Genomic DNA, 25,525 nt, shown 5'->3' with positions numbered 1-25,525 from the left:
TCAGAACCGTTCCCAATGGGGGGGGGGGGGGGGGGGGGGAAGAAACAGCCTCACTGCCCCCTGACGAAGATTACCAAGGTGAGGCAACAGCCCCGGGTCAGGAAGATCTAGAAACCTTCCCAGCGGCGTCAGTCACCAGGGGAGGAACTGTAGCTAATCCCACTGCAACCTATAAAACATTTACCCCCGGCGAGAGACCGCAGATAATGGCATCCCTGGATAAATTACAACCCGGTGTGCAAATACCAAATTTTGGGCAGTTTGGGTGGGCCACCAACTACACCTCAGAGATATCCACCAACTTGTCCGAGCGGCTTGCCCGGCAGATCGATGGAGAGTAGTGGCCAGAGGAGCCGCGGTAGCAGCCAATGCCGACTTTTCAGGGAAACGTTGAACACACGCGGTACCTTTAACCATTGAAGTAGATGGTCAACGGGCGGCCTTTGGCCCTTTGAAAAACGAGATCCAATGAGTTTTAGGTAATGCCCCTACTAATTGGAGTAAAATTACTACAACCAAACAACAAAAGGGGGAAGGAGCCTCAGAGTAAGGGGAAACGCATGGAAAAACAATGCACATATTGCGGCAAAAAGGGACATTTAGATGCGACCTGCTATAGTAAAAATGGCTATCCTAATAAGGCAAGGACCCTGTCAGAACATGAATACAGCAGTGGCAGGAGTACAAAGCCACCCTGTGATGCCCGGCGGCCCCTGTATAAAGTAAAAAGGAGGGAAGGATATATGTGTCTACACTAGTAGGGGGCCGACAGTGAGAGATGCTAGTGGACACTGGAGCCTCAATATCCATTACCAATCTACCCCTTCCCGTAACCGACAAAAAGGCTTTAATAAACGGAATAGATGGACAGCCTACCTGAGCACCACCCAAGTGGTGGAAATTGATAATTTATGTATACCCATGAGATTTTACATATGCAAGAATCGTGAGGGAACAATATTGGGGAATGACGTAATGAAGGAATTTCAGGCCCTGATTGATTGTGGCAAGGGGAAATTAACATGGCCAAAGGCAGATGGCAGTAAGGGAGATTTGGGACAGATAGATCACCATATGGAAAGTTTAGGTGTAGTAACAGCCACAAAAACCAACTGGCATACCGAGACTGGAGGATATGGCAGCATTTGTGCCTCTGTGCCCGGGGTTTGGGCACAGACAAAATTGGATACCGGAAAGGCGGACATGGACCCTATTAAGGTCCCTGGACCATCTCATAAACCACACCGGCAATACCCTACAAGACCCGAAGCCAGAACAGCAGTTGTAGAAATAGTAAAGGGACTAGTGGAAAAAGATATCTTAAGAGAAACTGTTAGCACCACTAACTCCCCAACATGGCCAGTAGGGAAGCCAGATGGGAGTTATAGACTAACCATTGACTACACCACCCTTAATAAGGTCACCCCCAAACTATACCCGATAGTGGCCAGTCCCTCCACAATCCTCAATGGATTATCCCCTGAACATAAAATCTTTACAGTCCTGGACCATAGTCAATGGCTTCTGGGCACTTCCCCTCGACCCAGAATCACAAGAGAAATTCGCCTTCACGGTGGAGGATAAACAATATACTTGGACCCGATTACCACAAGGGTTCCATAATAGTCCTGCCATATTCCACCGAGTCATGAGCGACATTTTAAAACAAATAGAAGTACCGGCAGGAAATAGTATTTTCAGAAACCAAGGAGGGACATCAGGGCAACCCTATACCTGGTGTTACGAGCTTTGGAGACGGCAGGCCTTAAGGTCAACCCCAAGAAAGCCCAGGTAGGGAACACCCAAGTCCTGTACCTAGGGTACTGCCTTTCAAAGGGGTTGAAAGAAATGCCCTCGGATAGGAAAAAGGCTGTCAGGGACATGCCTAGACCAGTAACGGTAAGGGGGGTGAGGAACGTACTGGGTCTCTTTAATTACAGCCGGAACTTTATCCCTGAGTTTGCAAAGATTGCCGAGCCTATACAAAGACTAGTAAAGGGAGGAAAACCGGCCCTAGACCTTATAGAGTGGGGCCCTGAACAAGAACAGGCGTATAGTAAACTCATGTCAGAACTAGTCTCCGCACCTGGATTGGGACTGCCTGAAATGGGTAAAGATTTCCACATCCACTGTACCAATGAAGATGGGTTCTATACGGCCGTGGTCACCCAAGATCACGGGGCTAAAAGGAGACCTATAGCCTATTACTCCACCGCCGAAGGTCCGGTGGTGACCGGATTATCCAGATGTATAGCTGCACTGGACTGCGTAGCTTTGGCAGTAAAAATAAGCGAGCCCGTGGTAATGACCGGAAACATCATTCTCCACACCAAACACACATTGGTAGAAATGTTAAACACAGGAAAACTGAGAACCGTTTCTAATATGAGACGGGCAAAGTGGGAAGCAGTCCTCTTGCCACCCAACAAAGCAGTAACTATAATTAGAGATGTAGGGGAAGACCCCGCGGAGGGCATAGTGCAAGAGGGAGAGCCCCACGATTGCGGGGACGTGGATATGGACATGGAAACGGATAGAATAAAAGACACGCCCCTTCAAACCGCAGAACAAACCTTGTTTATGGACGGCTCGCGAAAATACGTAGAGGGACTACCTCAGTCCGGATGGGCTGTAGTTAACCAGGATCTAGAGACAGTCGAATCAGGCGAATTAGTGGGGGGTCGTCAGCTCAGGTGGCAGAATTGGTAGCCCTCACCCGGGCACTGGAACTATCAGAGGATAAGATCGTTAATATCTATACGGACAGTAGATATGCATCTGGGGTAGTACACGATTATATGACAGCATGGGGGAGGAGGGGTTTTATCACAACCAGCGGACATCCCATAAAACACCAGCTGAGAATAGAAGCTCTCTTAGCAGCCAGTAATAAACCAAAACAGGTAGCGGTCATTAAAATTAAAGCCCACCAAAGGGAACCGGACCGAACCAGTCCAGATTGGCTGAGTCACCAGGGAAATCAAGCTGTGGACTTAGCTGCACAAGAGGCATTAGAACAAGAGGAGTGTGAGGAAGCCTCAGTCAGCGCCGCTGGGGTCCGAGAGAAACAGATAAGTATCGAGAAACTACACCAGGACACTTCTGAGGAAGAAAGGGGTATGTGGACAAAGCAGGGCGCAACGCAAGGAAAGGATAACGTTTGGAGACGAAACAACAAGGTAATGGCGCCTGAATGCATACAGAATACCTTATTGGAGTTGCACCATGGCCTGTCCCATTCGGGACGAGAGGCCATGACCGGGAGTCTTGGAAGAGATTGGTGGTGGAAGGGGATGGGGAGAGATATTGCCAAACATTGCCATCGATGCGTTACGTGCGCACAATATAATCCAGGCAGGCCCATTAAAATTAAAATGGGACACCAGCCCCGTCCACGGGGGCATGGGAACATTTACAAATTGATTTCACAGGTCCTTTGCCCCCATCCCATGGAAAAAGATATTGCCTCGTGATTATAGATCAATTTACCTGGTGGGTGGAAGCTATCCCCACACGTGATTGCACTGCCTCAACTGTGGCAAGGATATTGACCGAGCAGGTGATTCCCCAATGGGGAGTGCCTCTTCAGATAGATTCCGACCAAGGCACCCACTTCACCGGTAAGATTGTAAAAACAGTATGCCAGCTAATGGGCATAAAACAAAAATTCCACATCCCTACCACCCGCAAAGTTCTGGAATGGTAGAACGCATGAACCATACCCTTAAGAACGCCCTGGCCAAGGCCATGCAAACGTCAGAAAGAATGTGGACAGAAGTATTACCCATTATATTAATGAAGTTAAGAGCCACGGTAAACCGGACAACCGGATTAACCCCTTATAAACTGGACAACCGGATTAACCCCTTATAAACTAATGACAGGAAGGGCGATGCAATTCCCAGAAAGCATTATAACAGGTGGGACCGACGTAGGCCCATTAAAAGACAAAATTAAACAGTATGTTTTGGAACTAAGCACTCAACTCAAAGGGATGCGTAAATTAGTAAGAGACAATCAGGAAGAGAGAGACGCTCAGAAAGAGCTTGAAAGGCTCCCTGACGTCCTGATGGCGGGACGCCGCGTCATGGTAAAAACATTACCTGAAAAACCAGGGTTTGCACCAAAATGGAATGGCCCCTATGAGGTCATAATCAGTGGAGACACCTGTGCCTGTCTGGACATAAGAGGGAAGAGTGTATGGAAACAGTGGACCCAGTTGAAATTGTATAAAGAAACTAATGAGTAAACATAAGACATGTGATTCACGATAATGTAACCAGGATACTTGTTTATGCACCCCAAACAGGTGACGACTGCAAGCAAGTCCAAATTACGGCTACTGCTAATGTGTAAATATTGTATTGTTTGAGCGTAACAAACATGTCTAAAATAGCGTATATAATCACGTTACTCTATGTTGTCACGGTTGTAAAGCTAATAGGATTAGAAGATAACTTGTTTTTCAAGACCCATATACGTTTACACGGCAATCGAACCATGTGTTACCCACTAGCCCAATCAGTAGAGGCCCTGTTTGTGGCCACCCCTGGGTGGACCCCCCGTGACGTATAAACAAGTGTTAAACCTTTGAATAAAATATATTTTAAATTATAATTGAATCATTTCCATTATTTATTCCATTATTAACACAACTTTTTGAACTAAAGAAGAATAATTTCCATTATTGGTTCCATTAACACAACACAACATTACGGAACAGGTCCAAACAGTAAACATGGTCAATTTGGAATAGTTGCCGCTAAGCCTTCAAGTAGCAAAGCATTCACGGATGAGCTGCTGGTGTAAGGCTCGAGCAATCGTTAAAGGGACACGACGGCCCGCCCTCCTCCACCATCATGCTCTGGGTTCAGGTAGTTGCATGGCTTCCTCATTCTCCTCCTCCTCGTCATCAGCCACTATCACATCAGGTGGGCCTTCCACTACCAGCTGCTGCTGCCTCGTGATGGCTAAGTTATGTAGCATACAACAGTGAACTGACCGACAATCTCAGGGGAGTACAGCAAGTAGCCTCCGGAATGGTCCAGGCAGCGGAAATGCTGTTTCAAGATGCCAATGGTCCTCTCAATGATGCTGCACGTCGCAATGTGCGACATACATTATTCCCGGTCAACATCTGTCCGGATTACACATAGGGGCATCATGAGCCAGATGGCGAGTCCGTACCCTTTGTCTCCTGGCAGTCAGCTCCGCCTTTCTGGCTGCTGCTGAAATATGGCAGATATAGCGCTGTCACGTAGGATGAATGCATCATGGGTGCTCCCAGGGTATCTCGCATCAACTGACATCTTGTGATGCATGTCGTCACACACGAGCTGCACATTAACCGAGTGGAAACCTTTTCTGTTCATGTACATCTCAGAATCCTCCAAAAGGTGCTTGCAAGGCGATGTGAGTACAATTAATGCTGCCCTGTACTTTTGGAAAGCCAGTAATCCTGGAGAAACTCTCAGCCCTTTCATGCATTGCCTAGGTGGTCATGGGGAACTTTATGTAGTCATTCCTCTGGGCATATAGTGCAGCAGTCACCTGCCAAATGCAGATGTGTGTTGCATGTTGAGAAATGGTGCACACATCCCCAGTTATGGCCTGGGATGATCCAGATGTATAAAATGAAAGTACAGCTGTAAACTCCACTTTACTTAACAGTTCTGCTTTTACTATCTCACAGATCTCGGTTACAACTTCTTTGCGGAAACTCAGCCGCCTCACATTTTGCATCACCCAGGTGCAGGTATGAACGCCTGTCTCGATATACTCGACGTGGGTAAGGCCTCCTGCCCATCATCCTATGTGCTGAGGTTCCTCATGTGATGACGTCAAATTAATCATCTCCTCCGCAGCACCATCATGCAGAAGGTTTGCACGAGGTGTGGCATTGTCAATATTGCCCCCATAATTAAATTGTACCTTTGCAAGAAGCTCAAAACAGCAGGACAAGGAGTTAAAGCTTCTCTGCTCTCTCTCACCCAAGATCAACACCCTAGTATGGACCACACCCTGGTCTGCGCATGCGCAATAGGCTTGCTTAGAACGGGAAGCTAGGCATTCAAATGAGGACATTTGGGGCAACGAAGTCTAATGCAATTCTTTAATTTTAGATTTTTTTTCAAAGTACCACCCCATCACCGACCAAATATCTCCTCACCAGGAACGAGAGTCAGCTGGCAGAATCACTCCCTCACCCGGACATGGGCTCGGCAAACATCCCCGCCCTGCCCGTGCTTCTTTTAAAGCTGCTGCATAGTGTAAGGCTTCTCATGCCTTCAGTTCGGCTTCCACCTCTTTTGAAGCCGAGCCCGGGCGAGGGATCAATTCTGCCGGTCAACGCTCCAACCCTCTAGCTCGGTAAGGAGACGTTCGGTGGTGGTGTGGCGCTTTGGGAAAAAATCTAAAATTAAAGAATTGCATTAAGACTTTTATTTTCTCCGTTTTAAGTTTGAAAAAAATTAAGCTTCATGATGCATATTTAATATCTTCTCGACTCCCTCCAAAACTGCGCAAAAAACAATGGCATCTTTCTGCGCCAATTTTTTAATGTGCACTGGTTTTTCTTAAGTGCCCAGAAGATTTTTTTGGGAGTGGTCACATACGCCATCTTAGGAGAAATGTAAGTTGGCCAAACTTGCATAAATCTGAAAAACTGGCGGAGACATCAGTTTACGCCCTCTCACGACGTAAAAAAAAACTAACCTAAAAAAATCGCAACTGAGTTATGCTGGCGCAAAAACTTTGGGGAAACTTGGATATTTTAATTTAGGCCAAAAAAAGGCGCCGAGCGTCAAAAAAACTGCGCAGATAACTGGAAAAATTTGAGCCCTATCTTGTGAAAGCAGGAAAAGAAACCATATGGTACTGTGATCACAAACACTGAAAAACTCACTTACAATAGGTACATTGAATTAGAGTCAATTGTCAAGTACAACTGAAGAATGTTTGTAAACTCAGCCTTTGATATGAATTCTAGTTCTCTCCCAGCATTGTTGCAAGGAACACAGGGTAGGTGACACTATGAGAGCAAGCCAAGATACAAAGCTATTTTTAGCCAGCAGCATTTAGTGGCAGAATGTCAACAATACAGCACCCCCCCCAGAGTTATTTCCCTACAATTACACAATACAACTATAACTACTAGAAACAAAACACAGCCCGTCATCCAACTTCTCTTCCACCCCCCTCACCCCCAATGGAAAAACTGACACTCAATGTGCAAGTGCATTTACAGATCAAGATCTCTAAAACTAATCAATGTCTTCAGTTCAAAATATAATCTATGCACTTCCTGGCCTGCCGGAAATAATCACCACAACCAAAGCCATCATGCACAAAGTCAGAAACCTTAAAACGCGGACAATTATAAATGGGCCATACTGCAACTACAATCACCTCTCACAGTTAGAGGTCAATGAATGCTGCTTCTCTACAGCAATCATTTGCAGCATAAAAATCTTTTTGCAACCACACATTTAGGTCATAAAAGCCACAGGAGAACGTATACTTTTGAGGAAGGTATAACATTGGTAGACTACCTCAAAATAAAGGTTACAATTTTCCATTTTTTCATAATTTACTGTTCTACAGAAGCCTGATGCACAAGCTCTGTGCTTCATAATTTTTATGTTCTCATTAAGGTGAGGGATATCAATGCTGGGGAATTGTATAATTTTAATTTCAGGAACCCAGTGTCAGCAGCACCAACTACTCCCAGATTGGGTATAGCATAGCTAGATGCACAGCAGAGCTCCTTTGGCTCGACGGGCCAAATAGCCTTCTTCCGTGCTGTAACCATTCTATGATCTACTCTGTCCCAACTACAGTACAGCATCACTAATGCACAAGCAAACAACAAACACTGAGAAAAGCTAGAGAACAGCTTCAAAAAAAGCCGACAATTCAAAAAGCAACGTATAACTGAAAACAACTCTGGATAAAGGCCTATGACCAAAGCCACTGCTTCAAAGCAAATGAATAAGTTAAAATCCTTTATTTACATTGGATTTCAGGATTCATTAGTGTTTTGGGATCATATTCCGCAACTAAATATCCGCTTCCAGCGGCCCCAGAACAGATAAGTAACCTGGGCACTTTTAATTGCCTAACCCAGAATTCTGTAAGGCAGATAGGGTTAAAATCACATTGTTGATCTTTGCACTATCAGAAGGTGATAAACAAAATATGTATTTCTACAGGCATCTAATTGCACTTTAAATTGACGGGGAAAAACAAAATCAATAAATTATAGAACGGAATCAGGTAAACTGAAATATTTTCAACAGTCATTTTCCCACATCTCAACTCCCACTGCTCTAGTTCATAAAAGCAATCTACCCTCTCCAGATCTATTCCACAGCCAATCCATTCCCCACTTCACTGCAACCACTACCTCTCCATTTTCTATCCTTCCCATGCATTCTGCCATGCATCTTCTTGGCACTTGACATTTCCCCTGACTGCTGCTGGTCAAGTCCACTGGACAGACCCTGCTCCTCCTCTTCACACCACTAATGGCCTAAATTGGTGCTTCTGTATATATTGGAGGCGGAGCTCACAATCTCACAAATCCAATAGAGATAGGTGGCAATCGGGGTCATTAGTGCTAGAAACACTTGGAGGGAGCAAGGCCTGTCCAGTGCATTAGCCCGCAGGTAGGAGAAGAACAGGGAGGGGCCTGGAGTCCCAATTCTGCTCATTTCTAGCCACAATCATGAACAGTGTGAATGAGGACTCAAAAAAATTGACTGCCTGCACAGAAAGCAGATCTTGGCCATGTTTATTATCGAATAATCTCCAGACCTCCATCTAGGTTCTCAGATTTCAGAAATCATGTTGAATCACTAACTAACCACCCGCCTGTGACAAAAAATGGTGCCCTCCTCTTCAGCACCACCCACATTTTTTGTTGGTGAATCTAGGCTTTATTGTTCATCGGTGATTTTATTCAATTGTAACAGATAAGTAGTAATCAGGTGAAATGTCAAATGACCCAATTTCTGGCTTGTTAAGCTAATTAATTATTGCAACGAGTTCTGATTTCACATCTTAAAATGCTATTTGGACTATAGCCAATAATGTTCTGACATCTGCTGTTTATGATATGAACTATTCATAACCAGCAACATGGTTGGTAGAAACAAAATACGAGAAGTAATACAAGCTTTCACAGAGATGCTGAAAAATACTTATGAAGAAGTCAAAAAATATACCATTATATATTCTGTATAATTAGTGTTGATCAAAACAAAATTACTGTTGCACATACCTCTAAGGCAAAGAAAAGTAAGGAAATCTTCTGTTTTGGGCTTTCTTTTTGAGAGATCAATGATCTGCGTTGCAGGAGGTGGCAAGACTGGATCCACCATCTTGACTGGGGTTGTGCTGGGGGAGTTGGGTTGCGACTGGGCAAATTTCCTTTGTGCTTGCAGTCTCGGCCTGGAACAAAAGACACAAAAGAATTACGTTAAAACATTTTCCATACTATCAAATGTTTTAAAAACTGTATTTTAACTTAGCCATATTTCAAGAGTATTTATGTAAGTGACAGATTTCAAGTGTATTTATGTAAGTGACAGAAGTGCTTTGTCACTTCATACAATACCCACAACAAATGCATTACAACCCACTAGGACACCTGCACTAGAACCCATAGTACAGTGTCAACATTATACTCCCATGCCAGGTATAGCACAGTGCTGTCCATTAGAAATTGCTGACTAACTACAATTGTGGCTATGGTAACACCATTTTAGCCACATGCACTAATTTTAGTATAAAACACATTACATACAACGCACACAATACAGGTAAACGTACTTCATATTTAGCACCATTCAGTAACCAAGAAAGTAAAGCACGCCAAGATCAAACAACACTTAACATACGCTATTTTTCATTTTATCAGTTTACCAACAAACTTACAAAAGGTCAAAGTGAATACAAGTATGGAGGTCACATGCTCAAAAATAGTGTCTATTACTCATTTTTATTTGCTAAGCAGAAATGCAATTAGCCACATCTGGATTGTCAATTAGCCACATGTGGCAAGGAACTAATGTATTGGACAACACTGGTACAATTCAGCCAGATGCAGTGTAAAGTTCTCTCCACTCTATGCCAACATGCCCCAAACTCAGATGTCCACCAAAGGCCAATTAATGTTGAATTATGAACAGTTTTGTGCTGAGCTGAGACCACCCAGACCCTTCCAGAGAGATTACTCTTTTCCCATCAACTGGGTTTGAACCCAGATTTTCAAAGTAAGTGAAAGACCAACATCTAATTCATTATGCCATATAGTTCTGTACAGTGCTTTGTATGTTAAATTTGATCTCTACTGCTTCTTCAAACCAAAGAGACTACCTGTTGGAAGGAAAATGCATGAATTTAATTTAAAAATTAGGAAAATTCTATTTTGAGTAGCTAATTTATTTTTTGGTAAAAGTTCAACTCTATACATAATTAAAACTTATTGGAACCCCATCCACCACCTTAAATATTCACTCCCTCTACCACCGGCGCACCATGGCCACAGTATGCACATCTACAAGATGCACTGTAGCAACTCACCAAGGCTTCTTCGATGGCACCTTCCAAACCTGCAACCTCTACCACCTAGAAATACAAGGGCAGTAGGCACATGGGAAAAACATCACCTCCAAGTTGCACACTATTCTGACTTGGAAATGTATCGCTCTTCCTTCATAGTCAAAATCCAGGAACTCCCTCCCTAACGGCACTGTGGGAGTACTTTATCCACAAGGACTGCAACGGTTTAAGAAGGCTGCTCACCACAAAGGTTCACTAGATTGATTCCTGGGATGAGTGTGCCGCCTATGATGAGAGATTGTATAGAATGGGATCTTATCTAAACCACACCTGTAGTTCTTTGGCAGTAGGGACCAAGTGATTACAGAAACAACATAACACACAGATTCAAATGCAACAGTTCTAAGAAGCACCAGAGAGGACATTGATGGGTAGGCTAAGCAGCAACCTTGTACAGTGATTGAATTTCTCTTCAAGAATGAGAATGAAGGATGTAATCTACCATCCTTTTAATGTTCAACCTCCACACAGAATTAGAATGATGGTCTAATAGTGCAAAAAGTATGTATGGGACTGTAAAGAACCAAACATTTAGGCCTGTTTGCAGCTCTACCACACTGTCCTGGGCAAATATGCAACGCATAGAAGTTGCTCCAAAATAGCTCTTGCAGTAAGCATCAAGAAAATACCATTCATGTATAGACTCACAAAGCTGCTGGATAAGCAGTTAAATGAGCTCCCTCTCAGGTGACTCCTCCTGGCTAACCAACTAAAATGGCAGTGCAAAGGCACAATTTATTTTAATTGTTGCTTTTAGGATAGTAAAAAAAGATTTGTATTTATATAGCGCCTTTCACGATCACCGGATGTCTCAAAGCACTTTACAGTCAATGAAGTACTTTTGAAGTGCAGTCACTGTTGTATGTCATAAGTATGTCATAACTGTGTGTACATTGGGAGTGAGTTTTGGTAGACTCGGTTCATATATTTAGTATTTACCATCCGAAGATAGTTCTATTTCAATCAAGTACTTAGTTCACTGCTGTAATCAAGGAATGCTGAACTACCATAGCACAGGGAAAAGCCTAATGACTGCAATCATCTGAAGTAGGCTACAAACTGAATGAACAGAATTAAGTTTGAACTATTTTTCTCCAAAAGGAAATGATTATGGTTCAGATATTTCTGTGACCTCTCCATGGATTATATATGTGCTAAGATGCTGGACAAGTAGCTCACTCCCAATAGTCTAGTGTGAAAATCGCTGCCCAGAGCAGTATCAAGTAAAGACCCAGAGCCTGAAATTGGTGGATATACCACCCATGGACCGCCAACATACCGTCCAAAATCGCGACATTGATCAAAAAATACCTACATACCGCCGGTGGAAAATTCAGCAATGGCATTCCGCTGGGCGGTATGCATATCGTCCGCCCATGAACACTGCCGACATACTGCCAAATTGATCACTTACCATCGACATACCGCCAACCCTGCAGACTGCCCTGGAAAAAGTGGTTTTAAGTCAATCTTCAATCGGCGGAATGCATCTTTATCTGTTTAAAAAAAAAAAAAAATTCTCACACTCCCCACCTCCCCCCAAATCTCTCGCATCCCCGGTCCCCCCGCCCCCCCCCAACAGCGATCTCCCCCCCCCCCCCCACAGTGATCTCCCTTCACAGGTATCTCCCCCCACAGCAGTGATTCGGTCCCCCACCACATACCTGCACAGCACTCTCAGGCCAGCAGTCTCTGTGGATTCTCGCCTGTGCCTCTCAGGGGGCGGAGCTTCCAGCAGCATGCACACAACTCGGGACCCGAAGATTCCCGAGTGAAAAGGACTCAGCGCGCACACACCACCAGCTGCACGCCGCTCGGCATACCGCCAAGAAAAAAGTGACCAAAATCGTGCACATTCTGCCCCAGTGTATAAAACGACATACCACCAGCCAGCATACCATCGAGAAATGGGCGGACGACCAATTTCAGCCCCATAAAGATCCCAGGTTTGATTCCTGTTCTATGCTAAGTTGGAGAGGAAAAAAAAGAGCTTCCTGCTGGAAATTATGACTATGCGAGTCAAATGATGACAGGATGAGGCTCAGCTGTGATCACATGCGCAAATGAATAGTCTGCCAGCACATGCTCTAAGCCCAAACATGAACAGCTTTTTGGGTGAGATACTGGATGGTTGCCAGAGCTTGTGGTACCATATTCCAGCAAGGGCCAAGAGGGAGGCGGCAGATAGGAAGACAAAGGAGAGGGCAGTGAGGAGGGGTGGTGGTGGGGCAGGGAGGTGGAGAAACTGAACACCAGCATCTTCTAATCAAAGAATTGACTACTTCACACATTAGGGTAGGAATGTGCAACAGCATCACATTCAAGACCCCCATTTGCAATATTGTGCAGCCCACTTTAAACCTTACAGAGACCAAGATGGCATTGGCGTGGTTCACAGTACAAGAGAATATCTTTTCACAATGCTGAAAGATAACCATGGCTTTTATATTCTCCTTAGAGACAGAGATTGTCAAATCAGGAAAAGCTGAAGTATGCCCGTCCACATTAAGAATAGCAAAGGAAGTTCTGAACAACAGTCAAAAGTGAGATGATTCATGAGTCTGACGACGCTCCGTGTTCAGCCTCCTCTGGGCCTCATCACAGCTGCTAATGAATGCAGAAAATATAATAGTCCCAGTCAACAGTCTGAATTTCTGTAAACCTTGTAATGATTATAAATCACTAGTTTCATTGTCATTTCCAAATGAATGATGAACAGAAATTACTCACATCCACTTAGCATGATGTACATTGACAAATTGATAATCAAGTTAATAGCAGGATGAAAAGTACAAACCAACTGCATTTTCCCCTTTTAATGCAATGTTACACGGTGCTCTCCCGGGCTCGGCACTAACACAATTAATGACTTGGCATGGAGTAGTAATACAGTAACTATACCAAGGGATTTCATCGTGACAATACAACAGAATAGATTTCAGCATCAGTTCACTACCCAACCTACACCACAGCAAAACGATTGGCCACATGACATGCTTTTTGATTACAATCATGATGTAATTTTGTGTCACACTTTAGTGTGCATTTTCTTACCCCTCCTTTTTAGGGGTCAAAGATTACACTGATCAATGATTCCTCTCAAGATCCCATGACACTATGAAGCCAGTGGGGAGCTCTCCCAGTGTTCAAGCCTAAATTTCTCAGTCAACAACCATCACTAAAAATAGGTTATCTGGTCATTCAAATGTTATGTTCTTTTCTGGAACTTCACTGTCACAAACTGCCAGCTGCATTTTCCCATATAACAGTGACTAAATTTTAAAAGGTAATTCATCGATTGTTAAGAGCTTTGGGATGTATGGAGGACATGATAGATTGCTATATAAATGCAAGTTCATCCTTTTTCCTTCAATTTGATACTCATAATAGTAACTGTCCCTGATTTTAGATTCCGTGGCCCTAATTTTCAAGTTTGCAAATTGAGATTGTGGTCATATGCTCACTTTTCATCAATCAGAAAACATTGATAATTTAAGTTCATGATAGTTTATGTTCAAAACCCGTGGCTGTGTCACTCAAAATAACTGCAATTTCACCAAAATTCCTAGAAAATGCCTCTACAGTTTTTTTCTAAACCAAATCTTCCACATACGGAAAACTAAATGCCAACAGTAGGATCACAATTATACGGGGATGTTTTAATTGTATGAGTATGCCAACTACATCTTTGTATGTATGCAGATCAAATGTGGAAGTTTTAGATAACTACAAGTGAAATTTTCCAGGATTTTTAGTAAATTATGCAGCTACTTTTAGTCACATGGAATAATTTATCCATGTTTCCAGACTCATTATCACTCAAAAATATGTAATTTTTCTAATTGATCAAAAGCAGTGTGTGACACCAGCCCCGATCATTGCCCTCAACCTGAAAATTGTAATAGGTATACCGTCATGAAATAACCTATTACTTTTGTTGTTTTGCACTGTTCGTCTGCTTCTCATAAGTTTAATGCATTCATAGAATGTTCCAGCACAAAAATTGGTTATTCAGTCCATCAAATCTGTGCTAGAGTTTTTCTCCATTAGCAACCCAGTCTAATCCCAATCTCCATCGAATATTCCTCTTTTACAAGCAACTAATTCACTTTTTAGAGCAACTATTTCATCTTTAGAAGAATTTGTGAACCCTGCTTGAATAATGCTGTTAGCATCCCAACCACCCTCTGCAAGAATTTTTTTCCCAGCCATCTCTTTCTTTCTTTTTATGACTTATCCTAAACTTACGCTTTCTCATTATCATCTCACTGATCAGTGGAAACAACCTATTGCTATTTGCCTCATCATAACCCTTCCTCTGTCTGAAGATTGTTTTTCAGGTCGTTCCCTAACCTTCTCAACTGCAATGAAATAACCCCAACTTCTCAAGCTTCCCTCCACAAGTATAACCCATCGTTATACAATATTTCTGAATTTCAAATCGGCTTGCGGGGGGGGGGGGGGGGGTTGGAGAGGAATTTCCCAAATTGATTTTGCCAAAAGTGGCCTGGGTTTTCATTCTGATTTCTCGTCTCTCCAGGAAGTCACATGGTTTTGGGTTCCCTTTAAGTTGCGCAGTGCTCTGAAGGTCCTGTGCAGTCGGTGAGCCGGCTTTTAATGCCAAAATCTGAATAAATGAATGTGCGTTTGTTCTTGAGTTTTCAAAAGATAACAGGCAGGCTTTGTAAAAACGTATTCATTTTATGCTGGATGCCATATCCGACTTGTTTCTTGATCATACAATGATACAGCACTGAAGCAAGCCATTGGGCCCACCTTGCCTGTGCTGGATCTTTGAAAGAGCTATTCAATTAGTCCTACTCCCCTGCTTTCCCATAGCCCCCTTCAAGTATTCATCCAATTCTCTTTTGAAAGTTATTATTGAATCTGCTTCCAACAGTGTATTCAGTCAGTGCATTCCAGATCATAACAGCTCTTCTAAAACTCAAAAATATAAACCTAAAAATTGATTCAGACACATAAATCCAGAGTGTAGACCATTTGAGATGAACTGTATGGGTTTAATGATTTCCTTTCCCGTCGTCTTGTAGTATTTGCAATTACTTCCTATACACTTAAGGCAGTGAGAGGTTCTGACATTAACAGTTCATTTGTATTTACAGAATGACAATGTGCTGTGGCTGGAGGCAATGTGTTGGGATTGGATCTGATTAATCCATACCAATACAATCACAGTCCACCTCAAACAAACTTGAAGAAAATTACTAATAATGGGACACTATTGAACTGTAGGACAAAACCAATTTTCAGAAAAAGAGGTAGGACTATATGTAAAATAAAAGGATAAGTAAGTCTGTACTGAGAAAAGAACCATGAATAACAAATCCATATTCATTTAAAAAGCTAGAGTCGCGATCACTCAGAGCCATAAGTACACACGGACAAAATGACACAATCTGCAGTGTAGCCAATAGGACAACTGTTTGAGCTCCAGGTAGCCAGATCTCTCGCAAGTGATCTGATTTAAATGTGTCGTGTGAAATCTTTTATTTAGTTGTGGCTTTTGGGCAAACAAGGGCATGTCATATAGTATGTAGTACACATCCACTCTAATGGACTGTTGAGAGACGCCAGTTACACAAGCCTCAATGTAATTTACTTCAAATCAGATCCTGTTCTAATCCAGCCTTTGCAGGTCATGGTTTGAATCAAAACTAGTTTTGAGAAAAGAAAAAACTGGTCATGAATTGTCACAAGGGGAAATGGATTAAAGCCTCTCCTTTTTTTTTGAATAGCGCTGTTAAAAAAAGTAATGATGTGTCCTGCTTTACAGTGACCTGCCCCCTCCGCATACAAACCAGATCAGCACTGCAACAATCCTCCTGATCCAGTGAGTGGATAAGAGCCGAAAAGATTTCTCTGCTTTAACTAATTGACACATTTGTTAACACAAGATACCAAAGCTAGAGCCTTGGTTTCTTCTCAACATCTCCCACCATCCCTCGGTGAGTAGATTTAAGAGGTGGGCAGGTGAGATTTTTTAAATCTCAAAATTATCCACTCTCAGCTTCCAGCATGCCACAGGGACTCTCAAGGTTTAGTTTGCAGGCAAGACCAGTTTCCATGCAAGAATAACCCGCTGTAAAATAAAGCAGGGTCGCACTTTGCAGGCTTCCTCCCAAGCATGGATTACCTACTGTTGAAACCTTGAATGTATCAGCTGTGTGACTGAGCGGTAGCATTCTTGCCTCCGAGTCAGCAGGTTGTGTGTTCAAAACCCACTCCTGAGACTGGGGCACAAATTCTAGACTGACACTCCAATGCAATCCTGAGGGAGTGCTGCACTGTCGGAGGTGCTGTACTTTGGATGAGATGTTAAACCCTCTCAGGCAGATGCAAAAGGTCGCACGGTACTATTTTGAAGAGAAGCAGGGGAGCTCTCCCCAATGTCCTGGCCAATATTTATCCCAGTTACTAAAAACAGATTCAGGTCTTCACCACATTGCTGTTTGTAGGACCTTACAGTACGGCTGAGTTTCCTACATTAAAAGAGTGACTACGCTTCAAAAGTACTTAGTTGGCTGTAAAGTGCTTTGGGACATCGAGGTCATGAGCAGCACTATATAAATGTAAGTTCTTTCTTCTCAACTTTAACTTCCTTATGCCGCAGACTCAATAAAGTTTGAGCTGCTGGTTTGGTAGGAACCAAGTCCTTACAATTCAGGATGGTACCAAGGCCTATGTGCACAAGGGTCCCTAAACGGGAATCTCTGGAGCTTAGGGGTTTAGTCCTATTATCGTGAATTCCATTCAGCCATCATCCCTCTGCAGGGCGTAGGGTTACTTACCTCAGGGATACATAACATAAAGACTGCTGAGCAAATGCGTAAATTAGTTAAAGCAGATAAAACATCTCCGCCTTTATCAAAAGAGCTGCACACTAACGCACACATACATACACTCCCGTAACAGCACAAAAGACTGGCTGACAGCCAGTAGCAGGAGTTTCTAGGCCTCACTTTCTTCCTATCAGTCACCCTGAGTGGCATCAGATGCCATCTTCCAGACAGATCACTGTCTTGACGAGGAAAAAGAATCTTGAAAAAATCTTTTAAAACAGGATTTGCTCCAAAATTGTGACAGTTGAACAGCTTCAAATTAGTCCAGTAATAGTCTGCTTTGGTCAGATGGCATGAAACTTTTATTCCAAAATATATATATATATTTTTTTAAAAAGATGAACAATTACATCAGTTTTCTGCTCTCCACAGCCCGCACCTATCCCCCTCCCCGCCCCCCACCCTCCTAAAGATATTCAAGCAACATTTAACATTACTGGCCGAGGGCTGCCACACATCCAATGCTATTCTGCAGCCAGACACCAGGTGGTGTGTAAACCCAACGTGGGCCAACAAGTTCAATCTGTCTTCCCACCCGCTCTGCAGGGATCAGCCGAACTCACCAACCACCCTAAAGGTGGGCCCAAAACAATGCACTCATCCTGCGGACCAACCGTCATGAACTTGCATAGAATCAGAGAATAGTACAGCACAGAAGGTCAAACACTAGAGCACCCTAATCCAATCAACTGTTTAAAATAATTCAAGAAAGGGCTTCATTGCACATAATGTAAAGAATACAACATGAAAAAGAAACAAGCAAAGCAAAATTCTTTTTAAAAACTCACCATTGGGTTTCTGACTTGCCAATAAATACCCGATCTTTGTTGCATTTCCAAAGACGTGGAAATAGGAACAGGAGTAGGCCATTTAGTCTCTCAAGCCTGTTCCGCTATTCAATGGTTGACCTGTGACCTAACTCCATATACCCGCTTTTGCCCCATATCCCTTAATACTTTTGGTGAACAAAAATCTATCAATCTCAGATTTAAAATGTGCTGCATCAAAAAATTGACTTGGGGCCCAGCATCATCATCTTCTTAGGCAGTCCCTGGGAGTTTAGGATGACTTGCTTCCACACGAATATGAATTCCCAGCATCCGACTGGCTCTGGCACAGCAACAGTGTGTACTGAGAGGCAAAGATAACTGAAGATACATAGAGATTCCACAACTGCTCCTGAACACATGACAAAGATTGTGCCCTACCTCCCACCAGAGGGAAAATAACTGACTCTGCTTAGTAAAATGCAGCACTGCATGTTCAAACACTCAGAAACTCAGGGCTTATAATTTTACAGCATATAAAAAAGGAATTAACTTGTATTTATATAGCACCTTTCGTGACCCCAGAACACCGTACATCCAGTTAAGTACTTTTGAAGCATATTTACTGTTCTAAAGTAGGAAACACAGCAGCCAATTTTGCACACAGCAAGCTCCCACAAACTGCAATGTGATAATGACCAGATAATCTGTTTTAGTGATATTGATTGAGGGATAAATATTGGCCAGGGATAACTCCCCTGTTCTTCTTCGAAATAGTGCCATGGGATGTTTACGTCAACCTGAGAGTGTAGACAGGGCCTCAGTTTAAATTTCATCGAACAGTTCACCTCCGACAGTGCAGCATTCCCTCAGTACGGCAGGGGAGTGTCAGCCCAGATTTTTGTGCTCAACTGCTGCCCCAGGAGAGCACATCTAAATATAGAGCAATGATCAAACCAGTCTGTATGGCTCAGTACCATGCCTCAGTGTTGCATCTACCCACTGAGACAGCAGGTGCATGGTATGTTGCTGCTGTGAGGTGGCCTGTAGTTTTCTTAGGTATGATGTAAACAAACCCAATGAGGAAATAAAAACCCAGAGGGTTGGGTGGTGGTGCACTGAGTTAGTTGCATCACCCCTGGCACTCAGGGCTTGAATCGGGCCCAGAATTATGGAATGTGCGTCTCCTTTCCTGATTAGCTGTTATGTGTTCCACAAGAAATGATTATGGGCAATTAACAATGGCCCTACCCATAATCCACCAATCTCACTCAATTATCAGGCAAACTGGCGTAGGAAGTGAAAGTCCAGACTGATGCAACAATGGGTGCTCTTCTAAAGTAGAGGTAAACTATGTTATTCAGGTACAATACAACAAACTTAACTCTCAATCTAATCTGTGCTAGAACTGAGCTGGGAATGCTCAATACTGGCACAAAGTAGAAAGCTGCCTAAAGCCAATTCCAAAAATAACAGCTACAATCTGCCAAATTAAAACATTGGCTTTGGAACTACCTTTGAACTGCCTAATTGGTAAAATGAGTGTGGGGGTGCATGTTACTGGAGGAATACTTTGTGCCTGAAGTTTTCCTATGTAGGTCACAAGCTCACACATGCTCTCCTTATTCAGACATTCGTGGCTGCCATCAATTCTTCCAACTTTAAAGCACTGCAGCTCCTCATAATAAAAGTGTTATTGCATAATCTTCAGCCATTAGAGGATTTTTTTCAGGAAGGCTAAAAGATGGCTATAAAGGTAACCCAAACTGCATAAGACAACCTGCCCCAGTACACACTAGTACCATGTTGAATGTTTATATCTTGGTTTTGTGAGCACAGATGTTTAAGTCAGAAATAGAGGTAATGCGAGCTCATTTACATTTTGTGGTTTTGAATTGATCAACTTCAATTGCATCAATGAGGGCATAGGCAGTGAATTTCTGGAAGTAGCCAGATCTCTTAACTACTTTGACTATCAAGTTCTGGGATAACAATCACACCATTCGTACTACTTATCTGAACAGCAAGATGAAATTTATACTCAATGGACGTACGTCTGCTACTCCTAATTTTCTGCGGGGACTCTGTGTACATACAATACCACCAATGAATACAAGATAGGTTAGTGCAGGGAAACCTTCTCGGTTGTCAGTGGAGCTCTGTGTAGCTTGGTCAGTACTGGTAGGAATCAAGTGCAAATCAACTCAAATTTTCCCTCATATTTTGAGCAAGTGCCCCCCGATGGTGTGAGAAGAAAACAGAGGAATAAAGTGCACTAAATACAGGCTAGATGCACTGTTCCTGGGTAAAATCCTAATTAAGTAAAGCAAGTATTTTGCCATCAAATTAACCCTATCTAGGATCTGCAAGATAAGGAGGATTTCCTCCTCTTCAATCCCTTCTCCTCTGAATACTTAGATCTCTAAGAATTCAGATATGGCTTCAACAGACTAATTGAATCTACAAGCCTTAGATCAGTCATATTGAATTGACTGTATTGTTGGAACTATGAGAACTGGCAGATACATTGGTTGGAATTGGCATTAGTACTAGAATGATTGCCACTGGCTCGTGCAGTACATCATTTACGTCACATGAGCACTGTACAGATGAGGAAATGGAGTCAAAAATTTCCTCTAGACAGTTTCTAAAAGCTGGCTACCCAGTAAACTGAACAGTCCTTCCAGAACCAGCGTCAAGGCACCATATGTCATGACAGCTGCAGTCAACTCTGGTGAATCGAGGAGTAATTTCAACTTGCAATTCAGTGTCAATTGGTGCTGATATAGCAGATACTATAATGGCAATGGAAGCTGCACGCAATACGATCACCAAGACTAGTTTCAAATGAGCAATTCTTTAGTAACAAGAAAAAACAACAATGTTTTCAATAGCTTAGCCAAGTTAGCAATTTCCTCCAGTGATGTAGCACAGGAGCTGCTACACAATCATGTGGGTGGGTAGTTGTATAGTTGAAACTAGACAGACAGTCACAATACTTTTTCCTTAGTCTTACAAGTAGGGGCTCGACCTGCCCTCCTGTACCTCACAAAAGTTGCCACTCACGATGCGAGAGTGTCACTAAATGACTTAACTAGGAAGAGCATTTTGGCTAACCCAATATGTCCCTACACGCTGCAATCACCTGGGGCAATGCTAGCTGTTTCTCCTCCTTTTACCAGCTCTCCCCAGCGAATGGAAGTGAAGGCCAACTGTATCATTGCTCCAATAGTGATGGGCTAACTTAGCACAGACTAGAGACTTTAATGATCTGCATGGGTCAGCACCATACCAGGCCTACGTTTAACCATTGAGCCATGAGGTAACTGATTATCAAGTGATGGCACAAGAAGTGATCATTTCTAATGCATTTGACTCGTAGGATGAGCCTGACTGCTGAGCTCAGACAGGTTATACAATTCCAGAAATCGTGGAATTAAAAATGATCTTTTTAGATTAACAACTTTGGAGATTCTGAAAGGCATGATTCAACAAGTTGCCTCCAGTACCCTGCCCAAGATCCATTATTCATGTGTGAGCTTTGAGGGCAAGGGTTGGCAGGTATTAGACCACAGGAGGCACATTACCAGCCAAGCCCAAACCTGTCCTCACCCATCTAGATGTGCATTTGTAGTGGGGATTGCTGAATAGTGACCAGGAACAAGAACCCTGACTGATTCCCCCTCCTTTAACCCACGAGCACTATCTCGACCACCAAAGTGCCTCACCGCTGCCAGGCTGGCCTGTATGGCTCACTCATTGAATAAACTTGCTGAACTAACTAAAAACCCACAAAGGCACTTATGGGCTTCAGCATCAAGAAAGGTCCATGGCAAGATATGGTGAAAATAGGTGGAAGCAATAACCAACTGAAAAAATAAAACCCCTAAAACAAATGCAAAATACTGTGGCTGCTGGAAATCTGAAATGAAAAAAACCCAGAAAATGCTGGAAACACTCAGAAGATCTGCCAGCGTCTGTGGAGGGCAAAACAGAGATAAAGTTTCAGGTCGATGAAACTGAAGTACTGATAAAAAGTTTATCAACCTGAAACGTTAACTCTGTTTCTCTACTCACAGCTGCTGCCTGATCTGCTGAATGTTCCCAGCAGTTTTTGCTTTTTTTTAAAAAAAAACACCCGATCAGGCTAGGACTAATGCCAAAGTTGGAACACACACTGAAAAATAAGTTTTAAACTTTCACAAAAACTTGCAAAAAAACATAATGGCAACATGAAAAGTCAGTGAATTTCTGCTGGTGCGCCAACAATGAGATGTGTGGCCAGTGATGGGTTTAAATAAAGTTGCCGTACATTTCCAAATTAAGGCCTTATCATGCCGGTCAGGTGAAGACAGACCCTTTTACGGCAGACTCTTAAAGGACTGCATTCTAGCAATTCCTCGCCCCCCCCCCACTTCCTGTTTGGGCAACAGCTGATTCAGGTTTACGTGGCCACCGAATGAGCGGAGAAGAATGCAGATTTTGCCACTGTACAAAGGCACTCCATCATCACGTTTAATACTGTCATCCTCTTCTTCAGTAGGCATGTCTCCACTAGCAGCCACTTGACAAATGATGAAACTCAAGTTATTATCGGATGAAATGCCAGTCTGCAGAAACCACTGATCTCAAACGTCTGATTGAAAACTCGAGGGCGTCTCTTGGTTCACTTAATTCCATAATTAATCAATTTTACAGAATAACCTCACCGTGTTTGAGGATATTTTAAAGTACCTTAGCAACAGCTTTACAACTACTAAGGTTCTCAACCCTCCAGGATTGCCCCGCAGTCTCCAGGAATTGAAGATTCACCTCCAGGACCCTGTTGTAAACTACCCAGAAAAAAAATCTTAGGGTACATGTTTTAAAAAAGTATCGTTTTCATTTTCTGCTAACATTTTCATTTCTTAGTTATAAAAATATTGCAGCCGAGGTGGGGGGGGGGGGGGTGGGGGGGGGGGGGGGAAAAGAGGGGCAGCTGTTTCACTAACAGTCAGGATGAATCATAAGAACATAAGAAATAGGAGCAGGAGTAGGCAATTTGGACCCTCAAGCCTGCTCCGCCATTCAATAAGATCATGGCTGATCTGATCATGGACTCAGCTCCACTTCCCTGACCACTCCCCATCAATTGGGTAATAAAGAATCTGTTCCCTTTCCAATTGGCATGGGAAGGCAGAAAACCCAGAGGCTGGACCAATGGCGTGAGTGTGGAGGCTGGAGAGGGGGGCCATGGGCTGAAACCTCCAGGAATACACCCAGGAATAGCAGGTTGGCAATCCTACTTTATACACTAGTCTACAACCAAATACAAAAAGGATTTCTTAAGTAACTGGTTGAAAAGTAAATCTGTAACAAAATAGGTTTACCTGCCTACCATTTCGATCTGGTAAACAGATAGTACTGACAGTGCATCAATAGCATAAACGCCCCACTGGCACTGCCAAACCATTTAATACCATGTTTATACTGGCACACTTAGATTAGACTGGTCCAAAACTGGCTAAAACATGACTCTCATTAAAATACTAGGAGTAAGTCTGCGAGGAAATTGTTCATGTGGAGCTTGGTCAGACAGGAGTGTAAGGTCCTAGAATCGGCCTTATAGTATTACAGCACTATCTGCAACCCACACTCCCATGTACTGAGGCAGACCCTCCCAAAATTACCCCTTTATATACAGGCTCGACTATCAGTTCTGGATTGTCAACAGTGTGAACTACACCCACTTCAAGATTAGGTCTCAATGATATAGATGCTTGTGGCCAAAATTCTTCCACCCGCCAACAATAAATTTATTAGCATTCTGCCCATTTGTTCTCTGTCATTTGGACTATGCACACTGCAGGATAAATGGGTCAGGTTTTGGTATATGTGAAATATTAAAAACACGGCTAGACCAATTCCTATTACGTATTAGTATAGTTCATCATGCATGCCAGCCTACATAGCACAATGTAAACGCGCACGGACAGGAATGCCCAGTGTTCTACCATTCATCCCATAGCACGTTAATTATTATAATGCAGATTCAGCTATCACATCAGGTTGACAGATGCCAGAGAAGAATACAGGACGTTTACTGGGTCACTGTTCTGGGCACACTGACAGGCATTGCCTGAGGATATCATGGAGACTGGTGATTTAGACTGGGGTTTAGAAAGCAACATTTATTCACATAGCAGCATGAATTCAGACAAAAGAACAGATAGGTTCTCTTCCCTTCCTTCCCCTCCTCCCCCCCGTCACCCTCTCACCACACATACACACGCACACACACACACTTTATGGAATGCTAATTTAAAAACAAAACTTGACTTTGGAGAAAAGAAACCAGACTGAATAGATTTTGATGGACAGTATTCAGATCCTTTCACATCCCCAATGAAAGAGCAATCAAAAACACACAGTAAATGAAAGAATTGAGCGCAACAAATAGCAAGTGCCTGTTGACTTTCGCGAAAGAAAGCTGAAGTCCAAGTTTTACAGCATCACTGAAATATATCACAGCATTTTCAGGAACATACAAAGTAAAATGCAAGTAACTCACTAAAAAGTGCTCAGAAAGTAAATAATGCAAGAATACATACACAAAGTCAAATTGATTGATTTTCAAAATGCTCGGGCTGCTCTACCACGAAGTGCAGCTGTTCCATTTTAATGCTTGCACATTAATAAATCTGTGTGGTTTACTAGCTCCAAGTGCTTTAACATTCTTGATATGGTTCTAATTTTAATCTTTATGGATTTAAACCAATAAAACACAAAATCCTCAGGGCTAGAAATTAGCCAAATAGCGATAGCACCGGTTTGTTGGCATTAATCGCGTTTATTGTCTTTTTTTAACGCTGAAATAGCGTCAAAAAATAATCGCACAAAATTGGCCAAATGCTTTTTGACGATCGCTATAGCAATAAAATTGGACAGTTTTCAAAAACTTGTGCACCGAAACTCAATTTCACGGTGTTTAAAAAAAAATGCCCACTCTGCGCATGCGCAAAAAAAAATTCTCTCTTTTTTTCTTCTGATCCTTCTGACACCTTCCAAGTCATGTGCAGGGTGTGCCCGCGCAGGCGCTGAATCAGCCATTTTTGAGAGGGGATTTAAACATCAGCAGAATTCAGCACAGTTCATCAAAAATTTAAAATGCAGCAAGGAAGAGGGCCAGGAAATTCATATGAGGCCCTCATCACTGCTGTAGAAAGCAGATTTTGGGGGGGGGGGGGGGGGGGGGGGGGAGATCTCGAGGAAGGGTCGTGGAAAACTACACCGATC

At 43.0% G+C, this 25,525-nt stretch overlaps 1 protein-coding gene across 1 annotated transcript in view; it reads right to left on the bottom strand.

Moving 5' to 3' along the window:
• The window catches only part of LOC139264363 (protein Jumonji-like), a 447,980-nt gene that overhangs the window by 151,966 nt on the left and 270,489 nt on the right, over window positions 1-25,525 (bottom strand). The window contains exon 4 of the mRNA XM_070880677.1: window positions 9,281-9,450. Coding sequence (XP_070736778.1) covers window positions 9,281-9,450 — 170 coding nt within the window. The remainder of the gene's footprint in view (window positions 1-9,280; window positions 9,451-25,525) is intronic.

Source organism: Pristiophorus japonicus, chromosome 5 (genome assembly GCF_044704955.1).
Source record: "Pristiophorus japonicus isolate sPriJap1 chromosome 5, sPriJap1.hap1, whole genome shotgun sequence".
In the NCBI taxonomy this organism is placed as follows: Eukaryota; Metazoa; Chordata; class Chondrichthyes; family Pristiophoridae; genus Pristiophorus; species Pristiophorus japonicus.
This window is presented reverse-complemented; position numbering and strand designations above follow the sequence as displayed.